Genomic DNA, 26,066 nt, shown 5'->3' on the forward strand with positions numbered 1-26,066 from the left:
GACAGTCTGTCAACTCTAGCAATTTAGATTATTGGCTCGAACAGAGAGCTCTCAGGCCTCTAGTAAGAGAGGAAGATTTAATTTCTCTGTTTATCCTCCTCCTTTTCTCACCAAAATAAAATATATTTTGTCTGCTCTCACCTACATATATTCAACCCCAGGGGCTCACATCTAGTGAGTATGGGCTTGGCACACCCAGGGTCCTGAGCTGGATATCATCATTCTTCTCTTTCTTGGTGATTTCCTTTTACTTCTCTCTCTCTCTGGGTTACAGGGTAAATTTTTTTTTTTTTTTTTTGACTGGTGCAGTATAAGCCTCAGGCTTTCTTGCACCTTATGGCTAATAATAATGATAATAATATATAGACATGCATTTCTGTGGTTGAAGATTTGCATTTGGCACACTTCATTTTTATATACAGAAAATTACTCCTGATCTAGAATTAAACTGCTTTTTTGGATGGGTATAGCATTAGTATTAGCAAGGGCACATGATGCAAGAAAGCAATAATAGCTCATAATAGCATCAGCCAAAAAAAAAAAAAAAAAAACCACACTCCCTTCTCATTTTACCCATTCACTTGCTCCAAATGTTTGTCCCGTTCTGTTTAAGCTATCAACTTCTACAACAACAGATGGAAGTTTGTTCCAGCAATCAACCACTGGCTAAAGGCAAACTTCTGCATATCTATCCTACAAGGCGCCTCCGTAGCCAGGTGGGAAGGAGCAGCAGTGCTTAGCACATGCTTCTTGATTAGACCGGGGTTCGAGCCCGTCACCACCAAATACGGAGGATGCGGAAAGGTCAGGGAATGACCACCGCATATCCCGGAGCAATATGGCCTTAGTTGCTAATGCTCCTAAAAAATCCAAATAACAACAACTATCCTACAACTGTTTTTCCTCAATTTGAATTTATGCCCTCTCAGGAGATTATTGAGCAAAAGGAAGAATTCCATCAGCATTGATGGAATCCTCTCTGAGCAAAAGGAAGAATTCCATCAGCATTGAGCATGCTTAAACCATTCAAGGCATTATACATCTCAATCATGTCTTGATCTACAATAGTGTTTGTAGATCAAGAATTTTTGTATACTATAGCTTATGTGATTAGACAATATACTAACAACTCTTTTCTTACTTTGTATGGATCATTTTTGTTTAGAAATATATGTATGAAAAACATGTCTCCGTATTGCTATTTAGATTTTGAAATATTTTCATATTAAATTTTTAATTTACTGTATTAAGTATTCTGTGAATTCCTTTAAAATTTTCCACACTGTATGGCAATTACATATTTTAGTATTTTTTTTTGTCTGGGTAGGGATGTTGCTACTGATAATTTTATTCTAAATAAATTTTTTTCTTTTCCTTCCTTTCCTTTGTTTCCCAGACGGATGAAAGATTTGTAGCTGGTGACGGCTTCATGCTTAATCTCCTCTCTGTGCTACAGCAGCTTTCAGTAAAAATTAAGCTTGATAAGGTAAAATAATTTTTATTTCTGTAATTATAATTTAATTGGAACAATTAAATATTTATAATTCTTTCAGTATGGTCTATTGTTAGAAGCTCGGTACAGTGAGCATTATTAACGTACTCTTTGCTTAATAATGTTAAATATAGAGAGTAGTAGTTCTCCCCTGAACCAAAGCATTTCCACTCTTTGAGCCCTTTGCTTTGCTGCTCTAATCTGAGGCATGATTTTAGTCTAAATTTAATTTAAAAACAACACAAAACTAAAAGATTGAATAGAATAATGCTACGATACAATTGGAGCAGTGTGGCATTGGAGGCAAATTGCTGCTATGGATAAAGGGGTGGTTGAGGGGGAGAAGACAGAGAGTGGTAATCAATGGACACTGCTCATCGTGGACTAATGTTATTAGTGGAGTCCCTCAGGGTTCAGTATTGGGTCCTTTATTGTTTTCTGTATTTATAAATGATATTGATGATGGTATATCAGGCTTAATGTCCAAGTTTGCAGACGATACGAAGGTTGGCAGGGTTGTCAAGGACACTACTGACACTATGCTGCTGCAACAGGATTTGGAAAGGTTGAGCAGATGGGCTTCGAGGTGGCAAATGAAGTTTAACATTGATAAATGTAAAGTACTATATATGGGAAACAGCAACCCCAGAGCAACGTATCAACTCTGTGGTACTACACTGACAGTGGTAGAGAATGAAAGGGACCTGGGGGTGGTTGTGCAAGCAGATATGAAGTTCTCTGAGCAGTGCAGACGGGCTGCAAGAGTAGCTCATGGTGTATTGTCAATGATATATAGGAATTTTTCTAGCAGGGATAAGGAGGTGGTTATTCCCTTGTATAAGGCAATGGTCAGGCCACACCTAGAGTACTGTATACAGGCCTGGAGGCCTCATTTCAAGAAGGATGTAGAGCTGCTGGAACGAGTACAGAGAAGGGCAACAAGATTGGTGAATGGGACAAAGGGGTGCTCTTACGAAGAAAGGCTTAAGTTTTGCGAATTACAGTGTCTGGAAACTAGGCACCAGCGAGGTGATCTGATAGAGGTGTACAAAGCCTTGAATGGTTTGAGCATGCTCAATGCTGATGGGATTCTTCCTCTTGCTCAGAATAATCACCTGAGAGGGCATAAATTCAAATTGAGGAAAGACAGATGTAGGATAGATGTGCGGAAATTTGCCTTTAGCCAGCGGGTGGTTGGTAGGTAGAACAGACTTCCATCCCTTGTCGTGGAAGTTGATAGCCTAAATAAGTTTAAGGCTCAACTGGACAGGTATTTCGAACGAACAGAGGGGTGAAGTGGAAGTGGTTATTTTTATTTATTTATGTTACTTTTTTTTTTTTTTGGCTGATGCTGCATAAGCTTGCTTTCTTGCATCAAATGCCTCTGCTAATGCTAATGATAATCCTACTTCTTTAAAGACAGTACAAACTATGCTCTTTTAGATTACATTACATGCTACATGAGAAAGTAATATTATTAACACGTTGACTGCTACAGCTTATTTCGGTAAACGGGTCTCCGACACCAATCTGAGTTAGGCAATTAATTATTCGTAGATTAAATCAAAAATTAATTATTAAATTATTCAAAACGCAAATTATAATATATATTCATCACCAAAACTCGTAAAAACAGCGTATTGTTGTAAAAAAAAAAAAAAAAAGCTTCTCAAATTATTTCGTAGCTGCCGTGTGTAATGGAAAATTCCTTGTGGCAGCCAACTACAAGTTAACTCAATTACCTCAGATGTATTGTTACCTGCAGAATTCACCATATCAGTCAGCGCTGTGCTTAAATCCGTAGTAATGACACAGACTGTGCTGTGTACATTGTATTTAGTAATTTGTGATTTAGTAATATTTGTATTTAGTAAACGTGTTTTTTTTTACAAAAAAAAAAAAAAAAAAAACTAAAACATGGATAAGAAGAGACCACTGACCAAAGAAGAGCTTGAGCTCTATGCTAATATGAGTGACTTGGAATTTGAAGAGATTTTTGATGAGCTGTATGGTTCTGGTTCCGACAGTGACAATTATGAATCATCTAACGATTGAAGTGAGGATAGCAAAGATGAAGCTATCTCCCAGCCTGAAGATAATCCTAATCCTCTGCAGGCAAGTACATCAAATAATGACAATTTGTGGAATGAAATAGCACAAAATCCTCCACAATTTATTTTTGAAGATAACGTTGGTTTGGAAATGAACACAACAGAACTTAGTGTACAAAAATTGGTAGACCTGTATTTTTCAGAAGAATTTCTTACATTATTAGTTGAACAAACTAATTTATACGTTTTGCAAGAAATTGAAAATGTGGACAATCGCGAAAATCTGCCAGGTTGTCAAGATTGGGAGGACACTAACGTATCAGAAATAAGTTTCTTGGACTTTTGTTACAAATGGGCCCTTGTTCTTTTCCTTCAATAAAGCATTACTGGAGTACAAGTGCATTCTATGATATGTTTTGGCGATCATTTATGATTTGAAATAGATGCCAGTTGATATTGCAATATTTTCACTTCACAGATAATTCATTACAATCTGCTAACAGGCTATACAAGGAAAGACTGATTTTGAATCATTTCTATAATGTTATGTGCTATAATTATGTACCGAATAAAACATCTGTATTGATGAGTCAATGATGTTGTGGCATGGGAGACTGAATTTCTGCCAGTACATAAAAAATAAAAGGCACAAATACGGAATCAACTTTATAAACTGTGTGAGTTCAATGGCCTTGTTATGAAAATAAAAATTTACTCCTGTAAATCAGAAACTGAACAAAACACAGGTCATACTGCTGAAGTTGTGCTATACTTGCTCGGGGACTTCTTAGTCAAGGGATATGTATTATATATGGACAATTTTTATTATTATGTTGCTCTAATGAAATTGTTGTCTGCTTGAAAAACTTATGTATGTGGAACCTTGCACACAAGCAGAAAATAAAATCCAAAAGAATTGGTGATGCGAAAATTGAAGAAAGGGGAAGTTGCATGGCAACGAAATGGCTCTTTTGTAGTATGTAAGTGGTGGGATAAAAGAGAAGTTCTCACTATTTCTAACAAACACATTGTTGAAATGGTCAAGGTACATAACTGGAATGGAAAAATTTCAATAAAACCAAACATAATTTGAAATTACAATAGCGGAATGTCAGGCATAGATTGATTGGATCGAATGCTTTCATATTATTCAACACTAAGAAAAACCATCACATGGCTGAAAAAAAAAAAAAAATTGCATTACATATTTAAGAAATACATATATACATAACGAGTACTGGTAGTTCTCAACTTTACAAGTTAATTCTTTCCTAGCGCGCGCTCGTAAAGCAGGAATTAGTATCCCATAGACATAAGGTTAAAATAGGGGTTGCGTTATCAACAATGAAATTAGTTAGCTAAGTAGTTTGTTTAAACAATGATTGATTTATCAAAAGAAATGAAAATGTAGCCTGTAAAATCAAGCAAATTATAATAATAGAGAAATCATTTATGACTTACAAATGTTAAAAAATGTTTATTCTTCATCATCATCGTTATTATCATCATTATCGACTAAATGCACACGTGTTGATCACTCATTATTGGATCGGCACTCGTTGCTTTGTTGCACAAGGAGTCGTCTTCTTCAGAAATGCTTCAAGAGGCATTTGTTTCCAAGATAATCTTCTATTTTCTTTATAAATTTCACGATTGCATGCATAAGCATTTTTTAACGGCACACACAAATTGCACCTAACATGATTTGCATGGAGTGACAGGTTTACGAACCTTAAAAATAAAAGGAATGAAGAGAAGATTCTGAAAATTTGTTTCTTATACGATTGAAGATTTCAGTAAAGGGGAAACACATTTCACCCTAATAACGTAAAAACCACACAATTTCAGCTATTGGTATTTTTGCAAATGCAAGAAGATCAAGTTTACTACCTGTTTATAATTGTTTGCAGTAACAGAAAAGCCCAATAAACCAGAAAGTGCAAATCGTTTTTGTTTTATGGTCGTGGCCTCCAGAAATGTGCTTTAGAAAAATATCACAATGGTGTTTAAAATTGATTCTTATAATGGAACATATGATAACGATAAAAGTGTAGTGCATTTTAATGATTTTAATTGGTAACTAACACAATTTACAAACCACCTCACAACCTTTTATATGGCCTTAAGATCACGCTCGTGACTTTAAAAATGACATTTTAGAGAGATAAAAAGCTTAGTTATACAGCAAAAATTTCAACTTCCGAGATCTTGAAACAAATTACCAAAAAAAAACAATGTGTTATTGGGTTCACATTATGATATTTTAACCGTATGAACTGATTCTCTGGAACTGATTAATATCGTAAAGCGGGGTACACTGTATTGTATAGCTATGCACATAGTTTTGAATGCGATATTTATGAATGTTTAGCAATTAATGTTCATATTTTTGATTTTGTTGATACTTGGGGAAAAAAACTGGTAAAGCGAGAACTACCTGTACATAATTTTCTGTCAAGTTACAGGTTTCACCATAAAATCTCTAAAATTCAGAGAAACATTCATTGAATCTTTGATTGGAGAAAAAGTTCTAAACATTCCAAAGAAGATTAGGTCTGGACGTGAAATTCATTATTTAGGCGCTATACCAGCAGCTGAAAAAGAAACATGCTCAACTAAGCCATGTTGAGTATGTACAAGGAATAAAAAACGCCAGGAAACATGCTATTATTGTCCAGTGTGCCAAGAAAAGTCTGCTCTTTGTGTAGAAGAATGTTTCAAGAAAATCACAAATAACCAATATTATTCTCGTGAGTCTTAGTAATACACTTTGTGTTTGTGAATAAAATATTTTTTTTTTGTGAATAAAATTTCTGTTTTCTGATGCCATGATTGATTTTTCATTTTTATATCCCAGAAGCCCACTATCCATCAGTTGTGTACGTATTTGCTACAAATATACAGGGTTGTTAAAATTAAAGTATCTCTATGTAGAGGGCTCTAGAGCAAGTTCTAAGGTTTTGTACTGTAGAGAATTTGAACAAAAGGTACAATAAAGAATGCGCTTGCCATTTATTTGAAAAAAAAAAAAAAATAGTTACAAAATTTGTCACTGTATGGTGCATAACTATCTTAGATACGATTATGCAAATAACGTAAGTTAATTGCATAATTGTAAGTTATTGCCACAGCCCCACTACTCGGCTCTACTGTACTGTATAAAAGCAAAGCAGTCTTTGCAGAATCATACAGTAGATGTTTGCCTGCACTACAGCAGCAATACTAGGCTTTTCATACCAACAAAGAAAAGGCACCTCCGTAGCCAGGTGGGAAGGAGCAGCAGTGCGTAGCACACGCTTCTTGATTAGACCGGGGTTCGAGCCCGTCACCATCAAATACAGAGGATGCGGAAAGGTCAGGGAATGACCACCGCATATCCCGGAGCAATGTGGCCTTAGTTGCTAATGCCCCAAATAACAAACAAACAACAAACCAACAAAGAAATATTGTTCAAGATTTAGGCCTAAATGGATGTCAGATAAACTAATTAGATATGTGACAGAGAAGAAAAATGCATGGGATGAATATAAATTAACATGTGACACAGAAGCCTATGATAGATATAAGCTGGTCTGTAACCAAGTTACAAAGGAGGTTAGGCCGGCGAAGGCAGATTACGAGAAATCTTTGGCAAAGGATGCAAAGAAAAACAGCAGACACTTCTTTACTTATGTAAACTCTAGAAGGAAGGGGATGAATCAGATTGGTCCACTTGATATCGATGGTTCAACTGTTGATGATTCTGCTCAAGTAGCTAACAAACTAAATGAATATTTTGCATCTACATTCACATATGAGTAGTTATTCGGGGAGGGGAATACCAGAGGTGTGTATTCAACTCTGGCAGTAAGCTAAATAATCCTGTAATAACTGAGAGTAAAGTGGAGGAGAAATTGTTCAAGATAAACATAAAGGCACCTAGGGGTGGATGGAATCTATCCAGGTATATTAAAGGAAGTAAGCAAACTCTTAGTAAGCAAACTCTTAGCCATAATTATGAGAGCTTCCCTGGACTCAGGGGAGGTACCCCATGGACTTGAGATGTGCCAATGTGACCCCAATCCACAAAGGAGGATCAAAGGGAGACACAGGTAATTACAGACCTGTTAGTTTAACTTCTGTCTCTGGGAAATTAATGGAGTCACTGGCTAAAGAAGCATTGCAGGATCATCTAGACAAGACTTCAGTTATAGCTTGAAGACAGCATGGGTTTGTTAAGGGAAAGCCTGGCCTGACCAATTTTATTGGATACTATGATGTGGTGACAAAGGAACTAGATCCACGGAATAACTCTATCATATATTTGGATCTTAGAAACACTTTTGATACTGTTTCACATGGAAGACTGCCGAACAAATTGGAGCATTGTGGCACTGGAGGCAAATTGCTGCTCTGGATAAAGGGATGGTTGATGGGGAGAAGACAGTGGTAATCGATGGACACTGCTCTTCATGGGCTAATGTTATTAGTGGAGTCCCTCGGGGTTCAGTGTTGGGTACATTGTTGTTTTCTGTATTTATAAATGATATTGATGATGGTATGTCAGGCTTAATGTCCAAGTTTGCAGACAATACGAAGGTTGGCAGAGTTGTGAATGACACTAATGACAGTACACTGCTGCAACATGATCTAGAAAAGTTGAGCACGTGGGCTGAGAGGTAGCAAATGAAGTTTAACATTGACAAATGTAAAGTACTACATATGGGAAGCAGTAATCCCAGAGTAACGTATCAACTGACAGGTAGAGAATGAAAAGGACCTGGGGGTATTTGTGCAGATATGAAGTTTTCTGAGCAGTGCAGACAGTCTGCAAGAGTAGCTCATGGTGTCTTGTCAATGATATACAGGAATTTTTCTAGCAGGATAAGGAGGTGATTATCCCCTTGTATAAGGCAATGGTCAGGCCACACCTTGAGTACTGTATACAGGTCTGGAAGCCTAATTTTAAGAAGGATGTAGAGCTGTTGGAACGAGTACAGAGAGGGGCAGCAAGATTAGTGAACAGAACAAAGGGTTGCTCTTACAAAGTAAGGCTTAAGTTTTGCAAATTACAATGTCTGGAGACTAGGCACCTGTGAGGTGATCTGATCGAGGTTTGAATGGTTTGAACATGCTCAATGCTGATGGGATTCTTCCTTTTGCTCAGAATAATCACCTGAGAGGGCATAAATTCAAATTGAGGAAAGACAGTTGTAGGATAGATGTGCAAAAGTTTGCCTTTAGCCAGCGGATGGTTGATGCTGGAACAAACTTCCATCTGTCATTGTAGAAGTGATAGCTTAAATAGATTCAATTCAGAACTTGACAAACATTTGGAGCGAGGGGATGGGTGAAATAAGGGGTTTTTTTTTTTGGCTGATGCTATATAAGCTTGCTTTCTTGCATCATGTGTTCTTGCTAATGCTAATGCCAACAACGTTGCAGGAAAAGGCACTATTAGTGAAGCTGTACTATTAGAACAGCAACAATGCGGTTGTAGCTATCAGAGAATTCCGTCGTCAGAAGCTAATAACATGTGTACCTATGACTGTTTGTGCTGTCTGCGAAATTTGAAGCGACAGGACATCTTGGTGTTCAACCAGATAGAGGACGAAAATGAGTGGACTCCTCGTGTTGAAGATGTGGCTCTGGCTGTCGTGGATTTATCAAGTCATCTCCATGTGGTAGCGCAAGTGTGCCAGCTGTTTCTTGTGAAGTGGACATGCCGTATCCAATGTAAGGCTTGTAATGCGTCAGGTCTTGCGGTACTATCCTTAGAAGATGCACCTGCTACAGCAGCTAAAGCCTGGTGATGCAGATATTCGTTTCACATACGCACTTCATTTTCTGACATGAATGACAGTGGATATCACTTGGCCATGTAACATTCTTTATAGTGATGAAGCCCACTTCTGCTTAAATGGACAAGTGAATACACACAACTGTCGCATTTGGGCAACAGAAAACTCTCGAGTTATCCAAGAGGTCCTGTTGCATTCTCCAAAAGTGACAGATTTACGGCCACATTCATGATTGGGCCATATTATTTTTAACAGGTAACAACGACTGGACCCAGCACCTGTTCCATCACTGGACAGTGATATTATGAAATGTTGGCAAATTTTGCAATACCAGAGCTGCAATAATGTGGGTGCCTTCAGGATACCATATTCATCCAAGATGGTGAGCCGTCCCAAATCCACCGGCACATTATAGCCAGTGTAGCTTATGTGCCATTAAACACACACACACACACACACACACACACACACACACACACACACACACACACACACACACACACACACACACACACACACACACAGTTGTGTCCAAAGATTGCTATGGCAGCACTTTACAGATGACTGGGTCATCAGCCGTTGTTTCCAGACATCTTGGCCATCCCGATCACAGGACTCGCCCCATGCAACTTCTGGTTGTGGGTTTTTTTTTTAAGAACCAGGTGTATCGGGAAGGATGTCAAACTCTGACAGATCTGAAGGACAGCATTAGAAGTCATGTGCTGGCTGGCTATTCCAGTTGACATGTTATGTTCTGCTGTAAAAAATGCTGTTCTTCGAATGGAAACTGTTGTTGACCAAAATGGAGGAAACATTGAACAATTGTAGCGCTGTTCAAGTGATTTGTATTGTCATAGTGCCATACAGTGACAAATTTTGTAACTAATTTTTTTTAATAAATGGCGAGCGCATTCTTTATTGTACCTGTTGTCCAAATTTCTCTTTAATATGAGCCTTAGAACTTGTTCCAGAGCCCTCTACCTAAGGATACTTTAATTTTAACAATCCTGTACTTGTAGTTGCGCCTGAAAGGCAAGTCATACCAAGTCCGAGTTAACTCAGGCAGCGTCCTCGGCCAGATCACCAAATAAGAGTTAGCTTGTGTTTGGCAGTGAACGTGTTAAAACATTTGTACACCTATTTATATTCATAGTTTGTAGGCCTCTTGTGATATTGATTATGCTACTACAAAACTATATAGAACAGTATTGTCTATTTCAGTACTATAACAATGGCAGCAGAATTTCAAAGTTCTTATTGATCGAACACAATGGCGGCATAAATCAGTTGTGGTTCCTTAAGTAGATACAAAAGCTGCAAATTCACCAACTTAATCAGAGGATCACAGACAATATTTACTCCTAATTTTAAATCAAAATTTATAAAAAAACAATTTTTAAGCAATAAAGGAAGTTCCACTCAGTGGCCCTTGAAAAAAGGTTTCTGAAAATAGTTGAGGAGCTTAAATATATATTTTAAAGAAAATTCATCATCAAATCCCATTTAGTTTAATGCATGAAAGTAAGGAATTATGAACTAATAATTAAGATGATTAATAACTAATGCATCTTCCCCCAATTAAGATGCACCTTTGCATGGTGAATTTTCATTTCCCCAAAATCCAATTTGAACACTAAAATAACAAAGGAGCTCCCAAGGGCTTCAAATCTGTCTTTGTCCTGACTGTGTCCAAAAAATTTTAAGGGTGTAATTTAAATGATGAAAGGAATCTCAGGAAATTGCCTGGTATAGACATCATTATTTTATTCAGTGATTGAAGTCAATATATTTTAAATTCCATATTTTTGAAAAATTCAGTAATCCGACATTTCATAGATCGATTCATTTGGGGATTCCTTTTGCCTGTACAAGAAAATAACCTGGTATGATTGTGTGAACAGTTTAGATTATTAATTTGCAGATTTTTTTATTTTTTTTATTATGACAGTGGGATTGAGTGCTTCAAATTTGTTATGAGCATCCCTTATGCTATTTTTATATGGTAATAAATTCACGTGCCTGAGAGTTTTCTGTTCCAAATTTAGATCACATACTTCCAATAACCAATGTTGCAATTTTCTTGACATGTTATTTTATAACCAGTATTATTCGTATCCCTGATTTCTGACTCATGATAAATTTTATATCTGTTGAATGAAGTGTGTAGCTTATTGAAGACAAAGACAACTTGAATTTTAGTGACCTTAAACATGTTTGATTTTCTCTGTGTGGACTGGCTTACTACAGCCAGTGGTATAGAATGGAAATTATGTTCTGGAAGCATGATTCTTGAACTTAGCAAATGATACGGGGTTTCTGTACTTCTTGAATGATTTGGATTTTTAACAATATATGGTATAGTTTATTTTTAAAGGATTTTCATTAATGCAATTCAGTTTTAAAGTCACAATATTTTAATCCAAATTTAACAGTGGCACAGGTGAAAATGTATCTGCCCATATGTATATTTTTCTCAAAAATACTATCTTTCAAAATGTTATTCTCTTTCCAGATTTTAAGCTTAAGTAAGGTAATACTATTCTCTTGTTCCAGTTCCATGGTATATTTTCAAATCAGAATTTAATAGAACGTCATCTGTGAAAAACAGTTTCAAGTTTGTAGTGAATGGGTCTAAAAGTATGTTTTCAACTACTGAAAAATATATTTTGAAATGGGCTGAAATGCCATTTCTCACGGAGCAAATATTCTTGTTAAATAGCAGGTTTTTCCAGAAAATCAAACAAGTTTTTAAACACACCAAAATTTGAGTTGCCTTTTTGTTTTATAATAAGCTATATATCACATTTAATCAACATAAAATTATCAAGGGTTAGAAAATCAAGCACATGAATAATATTGCTTACAAAATATCATGTTGAGAAAATTGCGATATTAGCATTAGAAGAGGCATAAGATGCAAGAAAGCAAGTTTATACAGTATCAGCCAAAAAAATCACGCTTCCCATTTCACCCATCCATTTGCTCTAAAAGTTTGTCCACTTCTTTCTTGAATTTATTTAAGTTATCAACTTCCACAACAACAGATGGCAATTTGTTCCAGCAGTCAATTACCTTCTGGCTACAGACAAATTTCTGCACATCTATTCTACAACTGTCTTTCCTTAATTTGAATTTATGCTCCCCCCCCCCAGGTTTGTAATCTGAGCAAGAAGAAGGATCCCATCAGCATTGAGCCTGCTCAAACCATCCAAGGCCTTAAATACCTCAGTCAGATCACCTCACAGATGCCTAGTCTCCAGATGCTACATTTCTGGAACTTAAGCCTTTCTTGGTAACAGGACCCCTTTGTTTCCCTCACTAATCTTGTTGTCCTTCTCTGTACTCATTCTAGCAACTCTACATCTTTCCTAAAATGAAGCCTCCAGACCTGTACGCAGTACCCAAGGCATCGCCTGACCATTGCCTTATACAAAGGGATAATCACCTCCTTATCCTTACTAGCAAAATTCTTTTATATCATTAATAAGACCCCATGACTTGCTCTGGCAGCCTGTCTACACTGCTCAGAAAACTTCATATCTGACTGCACAATTACCCTCAGGTCTTTTTCATTCTGTATCACCCTGAATGCAGTGCCAGTTGGTACATTTCTCAGGGGTTACTGCTGCTCATATGCGGTACTTTGCATTTGTCAATTAGCATTAGCATTAGTAGAGGCATTTGACGCAAGAAAGCAAGCTTATGCAGCATCAGCCAAAAAAAAAAAAAAAAACCCACTTCCTTCACCCCTCTGTTCGTTCAAAATACCTGTCCAGCTGAGCCTTAAACTTATTTAAGCTATCAACCTCCACCACAATGGATGGAAGTCTGTTCCACCAACCAACCACCTGCTGGCTAAAGGCAAATTTCCGCACGTCTATCCTACATCTGTCTTTCCTCAATTTGAATTTATGCCCTCTCAGGTGATTTTTCTTAGCTAGAGGAAGAATCCCATCAGCATTGAGCATGCTTAAACTATTCAAGGCTTTATACACCTCTATCAGATCACCTCGCTGGTGCCTAGTCTCCAGACACTGTAATTTGCAAAACTTAAGCCTTTCTTCGTAAGAGCACCCCTTTGTTCCATTCACTAATCTTGTTGCCCTTCTCTGTACTCGTTCCAGCAGCTCTACATCCTTCTTGAAATGTTCAGAAACCACCTCAGGCATGTGAGCTTTTTATCACAAAATAAAATAGCATATGGAACAGCTCATTATGAATGGAGCTCTCCTCATATTGCTGTATAAAAGATATAAATCACAGATTAATAAAGTTCATGTCAAAATTGTTCATGTGATTGATTTCATCTAAAATTGAGTGTTTTGAATTGTTGGTTATTTCCTGTATAGGCAGAAGTATCCCAAAATGAATTGAGTGACTGTCTGATTACTCACTGTTTTGGGAAAATTCACGTGCTTGAGAGTTTTCTGTTCCAAATTTAGATGACATACTTCCAATAACCAATGTTGCAATTTTCAATCCCAGAATCGAAAATGGACATCTATCCCAAGTGATTTCGTGACATTTCTTTCATCATTTAAATTACTCTCTTTTAATGTTTTAGCCAGTCAGCATGAAGACAGAGAATAGAAAGCTTGTTAGAGTCTTGACTTTGTTGTTTTTAGTGTTCACATAAAATTTTAAGGAATGACAATCTATCATGCAGAGGTGCACTTCATTGGGGTGAAGGTTTCTAGTGTAATGGTTCATAATCCTTTTCTTTTATGCATTAAACTAAATGGGATTTGGTAGTGAGATTTAATATAGTTTGGGAAGGAAGTTATGTGGCGATTTTCCACAGAATTATACATTTAGTAATAATGACTCGTGATATATGACCTGAATATTGAGATTATTTATTCAGTTAATAACTAAATTCATATAAGTTAAGGCGACGTTTTGGGAACCTTGCTTCTACCCATCATCAGCCCATATATAGTCTATTAAAGGGCAAAAAAACAAATTGATATTACATATTTGTGGGCTGAATTACAAAGCTTTATATATAACTGTTACTTTATTATATTATACATTATTATTAATTTATAATGCAGGTACTTGTAAGAATTAGCTATATAAATGAGAAGTAAAAAGTACCAGGTTAAAATTTTTTACAATTATAAAATGTAGTCTTAGGCCCATCTAGATGGGCACTTAAAGTGTAGCATTGGAAACACCTTCGAATGCCCAGTTTTACAGAAAGCAGAGGAAAAAAAGTATACAAACTGGATGGGTACTTCCAATGCTGCATTGGACGATGTTAGCTAGCGTTCAACGCCTGCTGACACCATCAGAGATGTCGAAAGCACCAGTGACTTGCCGTTTATATTACCTGGGGAGAAATTCTTCCCGTGCATGGGGTGGTGGGCCTTTATTTGTTTGTTTGTTTGTTATTTGGAGAAGACGACGTTTGACACCAAGAAATTTATTTGTGAGGTGGAAAAGGGGCTTTCCAACATGGCATTAAAGGATTACCCCAGAGGACTAACAAAGGGTTTTAATGAAATTTATTATATGTGAGGGAAAGTATTAAATAATTTAAAAAATCTTTTGATTGCCATTTAATTCAAATACATTGCACATAGTTTAATTTTCAGAATTTTAATTTTCTACTAAATACTAATATTTTATTTTTTTAAAAATAGGATAAATTTTATTGTAATTATATACTGATATTTTGCCATAAAACCAACACCGTTTAAATATGTTGAAAAAGAATCCCCTATTGACACGCCTGAAGACCACCCTCCAACTGCTGTCCTTTCCATTCCCTCTTCCATCTCACAAGTTAGTGTGTCTTCAAAAACATATCGATCCCTTCTCGCAAAATTATGCAATGATTTTTTATTATGTCAATAGCAGAATGGGGATTCAGTAATATTCTAAAGTGAAAAATGTGCAACTTATTGCTCAGTATTCCAAATGTGCATTCTACAAGTCGCCTTGCTCAAGTTAATCTATAATTGAAAATTCTTTGCTCATTGCTCAAATTTTTTTGATGAATGTGGTAGTATTAAATTTTCAGTCAGTCTAAATGCTTCATCCCTTACAAAAACAAATGACATTTACGACTCATTTGTACTAGGAAGAGCTCTATTTAATGGCAAATTAAGATGTTTCATTAGCAATCATCTTCCAAAATTTGAATGTTTAAAAATGTTCGAATTACCATCGTGTCTATAAGCACCAACATCTATCGAAGTGAAATGTATTGATTTCCACATCACGGTATCAAATTCTGCGATTTTTTTTCACTATTTAACATAAGACGTTTATCAAAACTCTGTATCGACATTCTGGGAAAAAAAAAAAAAAAACTTCTTGTGAAACTTCCTGTGTGTTTCAAACATAATATAAAACTGTCCTGTTTTTAATCTATTTGAATTTGCTGGATGAATCTACCATCATCGTTTTTTCTTTCTACTCTCAAACTATATATACAGGGGGTCTCAAAAATATTGGTACAAATGTTTAGGGGAGGTAGGTAACATCTAAAGGAATGTGAATCGCATAGGAACCAATAACTGAAAACGTCACGGGAAAGTAGTAGCAGAGGCACAAGAAGCAGAAATGACACAAGACAGTAATCAGTGGCAAACATTTATTTGACATAATATTAACAATGGAGTACGAGATGGATGCATTTCATGATGTTACAACAGATGCTCGAAGGTTCCACCATGAGACACGATGCACGCATGACACCGACGCAGCATGGATTGGTGGACATGGTGGAACACACCCGGAGTTTCTTTGACAGTAGCAGCAGTGCAGACGAGTCTCGCCACAAGATCCATTTCCATCTCCATAGGTGATTCATACACGATAGATTTGAGGGCCACCCCCTACAGAAAGAAATCAAGGCTCGATAAATCAGGTGAGCATGGGGGCCAGGCAACGTGTCCACCACGGCCAATCCATCGGTGCCCGAAACGCCTGTTCAAATGGTCACAAACACACTTTCCATAATGGACAGGTGCCCCGTCATGTTGAAACCGAATGTTGCATCTCACATTTGCTGGAACATCGTCAAGTAACCCTGGTAGAACTTGTTCAAGAAAGATCTGATATTTAGTGGAGTTCATGCGGGATGGTAACAGGTATGGGCCGACTAAGCAGTCACCTACCATACCTGCCCACACATTTATGGCGAAGCGATGTTGTGCCACATGGGGGTGCACACCGTGTGGACCCTCTGCTAATCCATACACTAGATGCATGTCTGCCAGCTCACAGTTGAAATGATCTGAAGTTAGAAACGCTATGTGTAGTTTTCTGTTTTGGAACTGTTTACAATGGCAGCTGACGCTGACGCTTTAAGCGCATGTCTAGTATAGCCCTTACTCATTGTCAGGGTCCCTGCTTGCCAGGTGTTCCAATCTCTACTGTGCATTATGGCAAGAGGTGTTGCCAACAGTATGAGAAGATTTCGATCAATCATCCAATAGTAGGGTGCCTGGTAGGTTATTCTGGATCCAGTGATTTTTGTTGATTTATAGCTTCTAGGTGGATGGCCTAACCTCATTCTCAGATCTTTGGAGTTTTTTTGGCTGCCTCCAGAAACTAGTCAGCCAAAACAACTGTACCATACCCACTGTATTTGGTTTGCTGTGATTTTTGTTTCTCACTCTTGAAAGGTCAGATTTTTCAAAGGTCATAGATTTTCAATGGCTGTGAAAATTATTCAGCACCTGACACAGGAACTATTAGCAATTCCAAAAGAGGCCTATCAGGAATGCTTCCAAAAGTTGCAGAAGCATTGGAATCTATATACAAAGTCAAGGAGACTATTTCAGGAGAGATCCATTCAAATAGTCTAATTTTTATCATTTCTCAAACGTCAATTTGTCCCCAAACCTTTTTGATCATAGATGGGTTTAACCTATCCATTTACTTATATTAACCTGATATAAAACATCAATAAGTTGCATAATCTGTTTTCATAGATTCCATCTTTTTATGATATTTAGGTATTCTTCTAACCATTTTTCGTATATAAATAGTGGGAAAAACTTGGGAGGCTGTGGAATGGACATTTTAATATAACTAATCTATTTGCTTTAAGCAAATAGTTTTAAAGTAGATACTGCACTGTTAATGTAAAAGTATTATTTGCCTTGAAATAAGCATATTTTATTTCTGTAGGTGGATCCATATTATCCATATCATCCAAAGTGCCGAATTGATTTGACAAATGAAACTAGATTAAAGGGAACAACAGCAGAATCCAATGAGAAAATTGAAGATCTACGTATGTGTTTTTGACCAATGGGATAACTATATTTAAAATCAGTTTTTATAATGAAGTTGCAATTTTTTTAAAGAAAGTTATTTGGCAGTAGTGTTTTAATTTTCTAAGCTCAATGTTTGACTTAATGTTTAATTCTTTATCTGAGCAGTTTGCTATTCATGATACACTGAAAGATTCACAGTTCATGAAAAGTTGAATGGGGTATGTGTTATATAAATTAATGAAATTTTTGAGCATGGTGTACACACAATAAGCATAAGCCCAGCTCTTTGACATAATATGGCCTTGACAATGTTCCCCACCCACACTATTTGGACTCCCTTCAGTCACTAGTGGCCGAGTAGAGGCAGTGAGATTATACACTGTCTGATTCAGATACCTTGTTAGAGACTTACCAGGAAGTTCAGTCTGGTGGACTGCCCAGTGGTTGGCCTGTGAATACTATTTTTGAGCTGTACTCTCAACATTTAAAGTTATTGGGTCCCGTCACGGTGCCTAGCATAACCAGGTAAGAAATACTTGACTTGACTGTCACGAATGTGAGCCACCCCTGTTCCCCTGTGGCAGTGTGTACGCACATCACAAGTGCAGTAGGTCAGTTTTATATAATATCTCTTTAGTGTAGGCCAGGGGAAGATATAAACCTCAGTATACAGTATCTTCAGACAGCTATTTGATTATTGTCAAATTCAAATATAATAGTATTTGCAGATATCAACTGCCAGCCAACCTTGTGGCATAGCTGTGCAGAAGACAGAACAGGAATACACAATGGACAGATTCTGACAGAATTTATAACAACTATAAATTCTGGTTATTTGTGGCTGATTTATAACCTCTTTCAAGTTATAAATCAGCCACATAATCTTCCAACTTATAGTAGTACACTGGGAGAGTGATATCAATATTACTCTGACCACAAACACTATAGCATACAAATTAACAAACTGGTGTGTCCAGTCAGCCTAGACAACATCAGATCATAGGGCAATCATCTTTACCTTAAATAGACAGCAGCAGACAGTCCAGCAACCCATTATGAATATTAAAAGATACAATATAAATAAACCCAACTGGTAGACATTCACAGAATCCATAGCAGCAGAGCTGCAGAAACAGGAAAACAAACAATCTGGATCTCACACACTATAGCCCTGATGACCAAGTACTGGAATTGACTAAAATACTTGAGTACAGCAACCTGGCCATGCCTAAGAAGAAGCAGGTAGTTCCCTGGTGGTGGTGGTGGTGGTGGTGCCTGGAACTGACTACACTCAGGAAAAGGGTCTACAAGGTGAGGAAGACACTTCCAGGGGGCCCAAACATACTGGCCCCAAAATGAGGTTGATGCCCTGAGAGAAACTTACAGGACTTTCAGGAACTCATACACAGCTCTCATTAGGCAAAAGGAAAAGGAATCCTGGTAGCACTTGGTGGGGACCTCTGGAAATGCTGACCCTTGGAGAGTTGTGTACAGAATGGTCACCAACAAGCTGCTGCAGGAGGATGTAGTGGAAACAACCAAAAGAGCAGATGGAACCCTAACCCTGTGTTGGGCAGATTCTGTAAATAATATATTAGACAATATCATCTTGACTGAAGCTGGGGATTATTCCCCTGCTCAGATTGAAATAATTAATGAAAACAATAACTATGTAAATGCCAATATGGGACCAGCATTTACAACAGGGAAATTACAAGTAGCATTGATAAGAACTAAAAACAAAAAGTGCCCTGGGTATGACCTCCTAGAAGCTGAAATCATTAAAAGTTTGCAGAAATAGCACCGGACAAACTTAACCAACTGTATAACCTTTGTTTAGCAGAAGAAAGAAAATTTCTCAAACCATGAAATGTTTTGAGAAATTAGCATGCAATAATCATGCTAATTTTGAAGAAACTAGAGAAACCACTCACTGAGCCTAAATCATATAGGCCAATAGCCCCTCCTACCAGTGTGGTAAAATTTATGAAAGATTAATATGTAATAGGCTGGCCAACTATTACAATGGGGCAGGTAACTAATATGACAGACAATTCGGCTTTAAGCAAGGTAACGCTACAGAGGAAGCCATGCACTACCTGTTAACAGCAGTTCACACAACGACAGAAAAATACATGTTGGCCATTTACATAGACTTTGCCGGATCATTTGACTCACTCTGGTGGCATAATTTCCTTAGAAGACTGCCATACAAATGTTCAACAAAACCTTTATCAAGCAGTAAAAGACTGCCTAACTGACAGAAGTGTCTCAGTATGCACAAAGTTTCAGGAACTGACATGCCCTCTGACAAAAGGAAGCTTGCATGGCTCAATACTTGGTCTATTCTTCTGGACTGTTTTCCTGGATAAATTTCTGGCCTTGGATCTGGGTCCTGTAGATGGCCTTTGCAGATGACTTAATTCTCCTGGTGAAAAGGAAACACAAGAGTGGTTATAGAGGAAAGATCTGACACCACACGCCGGCAACTGCAGAAATGGGTACAAATGCATTTGCTCAGGATACCACCAGAAAAAACTCAATTTTATTGAAGAGAAATTTCAGTATTAGGAGACCTCTGCTAATAAAAATTGATTAAAATGGTATCGGAATAAAATATCTGAGGGTTGTATTTGATTCAAAATTAACGTTCTATATCCTCCTAACATATTTAGTGAAAAGTGAGAAATTATGCAGCCATGATTTCCAGGATCAGCAAAGCAGATTGGGGTCTTAAAAGAAAGACCCTGCCAATCATCTACTTACAGTATTTGTCCCTGTCATCTCCTATGGAGCTGCTGCAGGGTTTACCTGCATGGCCATAGTTAGAAACAGGAAGAAAGTGGAAACTGTGCTTCTCACAATCACCTGAGCATGTTTCTTTGTGAGCACACTGGCATTGCAGGTGCTGGCCACGGTGCAACATGCTTTGGAGTCTGTAGTAAAGTCTTCCATAGAAGATTTTACTACAGACTCAGAAAAGGCATACCCACAGAATTTCTTGGGATAGCTTTAGACACAGCAAATACCATCAAGGCTGAAAGGAAGTGTTGCCACAAAACTCTGAGATATTGCAAAACAATTGGGAGCAAGAAACCAAAGGTGAAGTCACCGAAAGGTTTCTTCCACAGGTGGCTGTGGTTAGCCCAAAAACACCAAAGTGGTATGCCCTTGGTGGATTATACACCACTTATATACTGACAGGTCACGGCTCCCTAAAGGCCAAACTAAATTCCTTGGGGCTGACTGATGACCTCAACTGTACCTGTGGTGGGAGTGAGGGCTGGGCACGTTTTATATGATGGCATAATTTATGAAACACTAAGAAGAGAACTCATATCAGAAATTAGCCGTCTTCCCAGGGGCAAGAATGTTTATTCATAATGGAGGAGAGCCTATATAAGGCTTTTGCCAACTACACTCAGAAAGTTTTCAATCAGAAGAAACCTACAGAGAACACAAGACCTACAGCCTCTCCCACTGTTGAACAATAATCCATAGTCAAAGCTTCCCATGTCTTCCACCATGCCCAGATGATGTTCTGATGTGGCAGGGCACATGGAGTTGTCTCTAACACCCTGCTCACACACCCAAAATTGACATTATTACCAGATGATGACTGGACATCTCCCCCCCAGCCTCGATGGAAAATGGGGATGGCCTCAGTAACTAAACAGCTACAGGTGGATGGAGAGGTACATACAGCTGAAAAGATGTAGAGGTATATGCAGCTGATTGATCAATGGATGGGAGAGGGTGGAAACCACCTGAGAAACCATAGTTGTTGTGAAAGAGTGGCTGTGTGTGTGTTATGGTGAATGGGAATGACTGAGCATTGTGGTAAAAGTGAGTGACTGAGTTATGGTGAAAGGGAATGAAGCTGGAGTGAACATGGGTACTTGAATGAATTGTGTAGATGATTACACATTTAGTACTTATATTTATTTTTATTTATTTATTGAACACAAAATATTTATTTTGTGTTTATATTAATAAGATTCATATTTAGCTTACTTTATTTTATTTTATTTATTTAGATTAAGCATTTTGAGCCTTTATGTTACACCAGCGTACCCATTGCGTACCCTGTGCTGTTTGAGAGATGATGGAAGAATGTGGGGGGGATTTTAAATTTAAAAAAATAATAATTTTTAAATAGAAAATGTAAGAAAAAAAATTATAAAATCTGAAAGTAGAGTGAATGAGTGTACTACAAATTGTATTGTCTCTTCCAGCCATCTTACCAGACAGGCCTCATGGTCATCCAAGCACCATGCTGTAGCTCTTTTCAGCAGGTGTGGTGGGATGCTGACACTGGCCACTAGGGTTAGGCCCCAGGCCTGTGTGGGATAGCCACTCACAGTCACTCTAACATAGGGATCCCTTTCCCTACGTACCTTCAATCCTACCACCTCCCTATCCCTTCATATATGATTGCATAAATTATGCAATCATATAAAACATGCCCAGCCCTCATTCTCACCACAGGTACAGTTGAGGTCATCGGTCAGCCCCAAGGAATTTAGTTTGGCCTTTAGGAAGCCATGACTTGTCAGTATATAAGTGGTGTATAATCCAAGGGCATAATACACTTTGGTGATTTTGGTCTAACCATAGCCACCTGTGGAAGAAATCTTTTGGTGACTTCACCTGGTGGTTTACCCTACTGTCAACTTTCAATTCCCATCCCCTGGGCCAGGATGGGCATCCTGTGCTGGATTCCCCTTTCTGTCCCCCTTTTCAACCAGGCGAGCACCTCCACTACTGCGTTTCCCCTCTGTCCTTCTACCACTTTATCCTCCCTCTTCCCTCTCTGCCTGCTTGTAGCCTTGACTACCTCAGGGTTTTTCCCTTCCAGAGTTTACACTCCCTACTGCACTGCCTGCCTCCATGTGGCACTGGACGGTAAACTAGAGGTTTTTGTGTCCAAACACAAGCCCTGAGACTAAGAGGCTGGATAAATCTGGCCTTTACAGTGTTTTGTATGCATCACAGAGTTAAACGTGGAGTTGTGGGGGGGGGACCCTGGTTCCACATTACAAATAACTCTATATATTTTATGCCCTTTGTGTCACAATATGGCTAAAAAAAAAGAGATAATGACTGCCATTATATCTTTCTTCCCATATTTGTTGTTTTTGCAACCTCTGATTGATCTGATGTTCATTGACATCACAAACCATGTGTCTGTACAGTTCCAGACATAAATTTAAATTTATGTCTGGAACTATAAGTTCCAGACATAATTCCAGACTTATAGTTCACTGTAAGGAACTATAAGTTCCTTACAGTGAACTATAAGCTGGAGAATGCTCCTCCTCCCTTTTCTAGACCTTTAGACCTTAAAAAAAAAAAAAACACAAAGATCCAGAAGATCTTGAAGAAGATTAGAGGAAAAACGAGAAATACTAGGATAGTAATAGAAATGGCAATGAAAGATGTGTAAGTCATCTTAAATAACCCTGGTTGAAGATCTGGGGCTCATGGCAGAGATGCCCAAATATAAGGGTTCTTCATGGTTTCAGAAATAATTCCAAAGCATTCAACTAAATATAGGCCTACCCAGTCTTCTAACTGGATAATTTGAACTATAATGTTTGGAATATCTTGAAATATCAAGACTGCATTTACATATATTGGACAGGTTATTGCTTTAGGGAGCACATCTCCATTCCTAATGCTACAAATGCCTATGTTTCAGCCATACATCATATACCTGCTTACAGCAGGATACTACCTGTGGCCATTGTGCTGTATGACCATGATTATAAGGAATGTCTCAGGAAAATGCAAATTGCACTAATTGTAAGGCTGCCAAGATGGAGTGTGATCACTTGGTCAGAGATTCCAATTGTCCTATTTACTTGAAAGCAAAGTGGTTTATCCAACAAAAAAATTGACTATGGTATATAGCATAGACAATCCAGCCAGAAGCACTAAAATTCCTACAGATCAATGCATAACGGGCCAACTGAAACTCAAACTTGAAGAGGAAATCTTAGATGTACTGCTGATACAGGAACCATATACCCACATGTGCTGAATACAAGGTTATCCATGGTCTTTCTGAATGGAGAATCCACAACAGGTACCACCTGAGCGGCAGTCATTGCCCACTACACTCAACTCACAGTTAGAAATGACCATTCCCTGTGCACTCTACTTGGCACTTGTGTGAAAGCGGCAACTAAGTTTTTAATAATAAACAGTAAAGAAAGATGATTATTTACTTGGTGCTGCATTATATCTTCTAAATCATTGCATCATCAAATGAGTTGTTCAAGTTTATTGCAGTTTTAAAGCATGTGAAATTTGACACTGGAAAAGATAGTCGAAATCTCACAGTAAAAAAAAAAAACAGGATATTTATCAATAATCTGTATTAATTAAAGGACTTGTAGATTATTTTCAAGATTCAAAAAATAAAGTAATTTGTTTTTACTGAAATTGAGGAAACTTGCAAAAAAAACCAGAATAGTACCAGTTAAAAACAGGAAGACGAAACAAAAAAAAAAATTCCAGATGTGCATGCTGAAGATGAATCGTCAAACTTCAATGGAATAAAAGTTGCTTGTTTTTCAGTAGTTGATTCTATTATAATTCAGTTAAATGAAAGATTTGAATCTCTAAAAAAGATAACAGAAGACTAATTTTTTGACTGGCAAAGCATTTCATTAGCAGAGGCATGATGCAAGAAAGCAAGCTTATACAGCATCAGCCCAAAAAAATCCTATTTCACACATCCATTTGCTTTAAAAGTTTGTCTAGTTCTTCCTTGAATTTATTTAAGCTCCCAACTTCCACAACAACAGATGGAAGTTTGTTCCAGAAATCAACTACCCATTGGCTAAAGGCAAATTTCCACACATATATTCTACCTTACCTACCTTTTTTCAATTTGAATTTATGCCCCCTCAGGTTTGTAATCTGAGCAAGAGTAATAAGCCCATCAGCATTGAAGCATGCCCAAACTATTCAAGACCTTATACATCCCAATAAGATCACCTCGGAGGTGCTTAGTCTCCACACGCTGCAATTTGCAGAACTTAAGCCTTTCTTGGTAAGAGGACTCATTTGTTCTCCTCACCAATCTTGTTGCCCTTCTCTGTACTCATTCTAGCAACTCACATCCTTCCTAAAATGAGGTCTCCAGACCTGCACTCAAGATGTGGCCTGACCATTGCCTTATACAAGGGGACAATCACCTCCTTATCCCTACTAGCAAAATTCCAGTGTATCGTTGACAAGACTGCATGACCTGCTCTGGCAGCCTGTCTGTACTGCTCAGAAAGCTTCATATCTGACTGCACAATTACCCACAGGTATTTTTCATTCTCTACCACCCCGAGTGTAGTACTGCACAGTTGGTATGCTTCTATTTTTTTTTTTTTTTTTTTTTTTTTGATTTGGTAGTTGTTGGCGCATCGGCTTCTGTGGCCATATTGCACCTCCCAAGGTTTTTGCAGTACTTTGATCCAAGCCCGAGGCGGGAATCGAACCCGCGACCTTTGGGTTGCCGGGCAGGTACTTTACCCACTCGGCTAACCCGGTCGGCGTATGCTTCTATGGGATTACTTCTACCCATATGCAGTACTTTGCATTTGTCAATGTTAAACTTCAGTTGCCACTTCTCAGCCCATTTGCCCAGCTTTTCTAGATCCTGTTGCAGTAGCATACTGACATTACTGTCATTAACAGCCCTGCCAACCTTTGCATCATCTGCAAACTTGGACATTAATCCTGATATACCTTCATCAATATCATCGAATACAGAAAACAACACTGGACCCAACACCAAACCCTGGGGGACTCCACTAATAACATTAGTCCATGAAGGGCATTGTCCATTGATTATCACTCTATCATCTCCCACTCAACGACCCTTTTATCCATTGTCTTAATGCTATACTGCTCCAATTTGTACAACATTCTTCCATTTGTAACAGTATAAATATAAAAGGCTTTCTTGAAATTCAAGTATATGATATCAAAATTGAATCTGGTTCTTTTGTGACCACATCATAGAATCCATTAAAATTGGTCAGAAAAGACGTTCCCTTAACAAACCCATTCAATGACAACTGAGGATTTAGAAACTAAAGCTATTTCATTGTCAGCAAAATACCCTGAAGTTAATCAAGACCAATTTAAAATTGAAATCAAATGTTTTAAACACCAAATAACTGAAATATTATCACTTAGATATATTTTAAATGTATTAATAATTTTGTGTTCCTATATAATAACTATTACTAAATTGTTTGAAGGCCAGAGGTGTAAACAGTTTGTACCCAGTTGTCTCTCATAGTCCATTCATTATATGGAAAATTTTCTTCTTTCTACAGAAATTATTTTAAATGTGAATGGGAATTCAAAAAAAAAAAAAATTCACTAAATAGAAAAATTCACTATAAAGAAGTTGGTTGAATAGCAGTCCGACTGTACTTATTATTTTTTATGATTTTACTATTATTGATAAAAGGCATGTAGCCACAAATTTGCCAAGGGT

The 26,066-nt window shown here is 37.6% G+C and overlaps 1 protein-coding gene across 1 annotated transcript in view; it reads left to right on the forward strand.

Moving 5' to 3' along the window:
• Positions 1-26,066, forward strand: part of Ube4B (Ubiquitination factor E4B) — a 538,247-nt gene that overhangs the window by 304,283 nt on the left and 207,898 nt on the right. Inside the window, exons 14-15 of the mRNA XM_090389644.1 lie at positions 1,397-1,486; positions 17,469-17,574. Of these exons, the coding sequence (XP_090245770.1) occupies positions 1,397-1,486; positions 17,469-17,574 (196 nt within the window). The remainder of the gene's footprint in view (positions 1-1,396; positions 1,487-17,468; positions 17,575-26,066) is intronic.

Source organism: Mastigoproctus giganteus, chromosome 2, assembly GCF_048544385.1.
Source record: "Mastigoproctus giganteus isolate SK-2022 chromosome 2, ASM4854438v1, whole genome shotgun sequence".
NCBI classification, from domain to species: Eukaryota; Metazoa; Arthropoda; class Arachnida; order Uropygi; family Thelyphonidae; genus Mastigoproctus; species Mastigoproctus giganteus.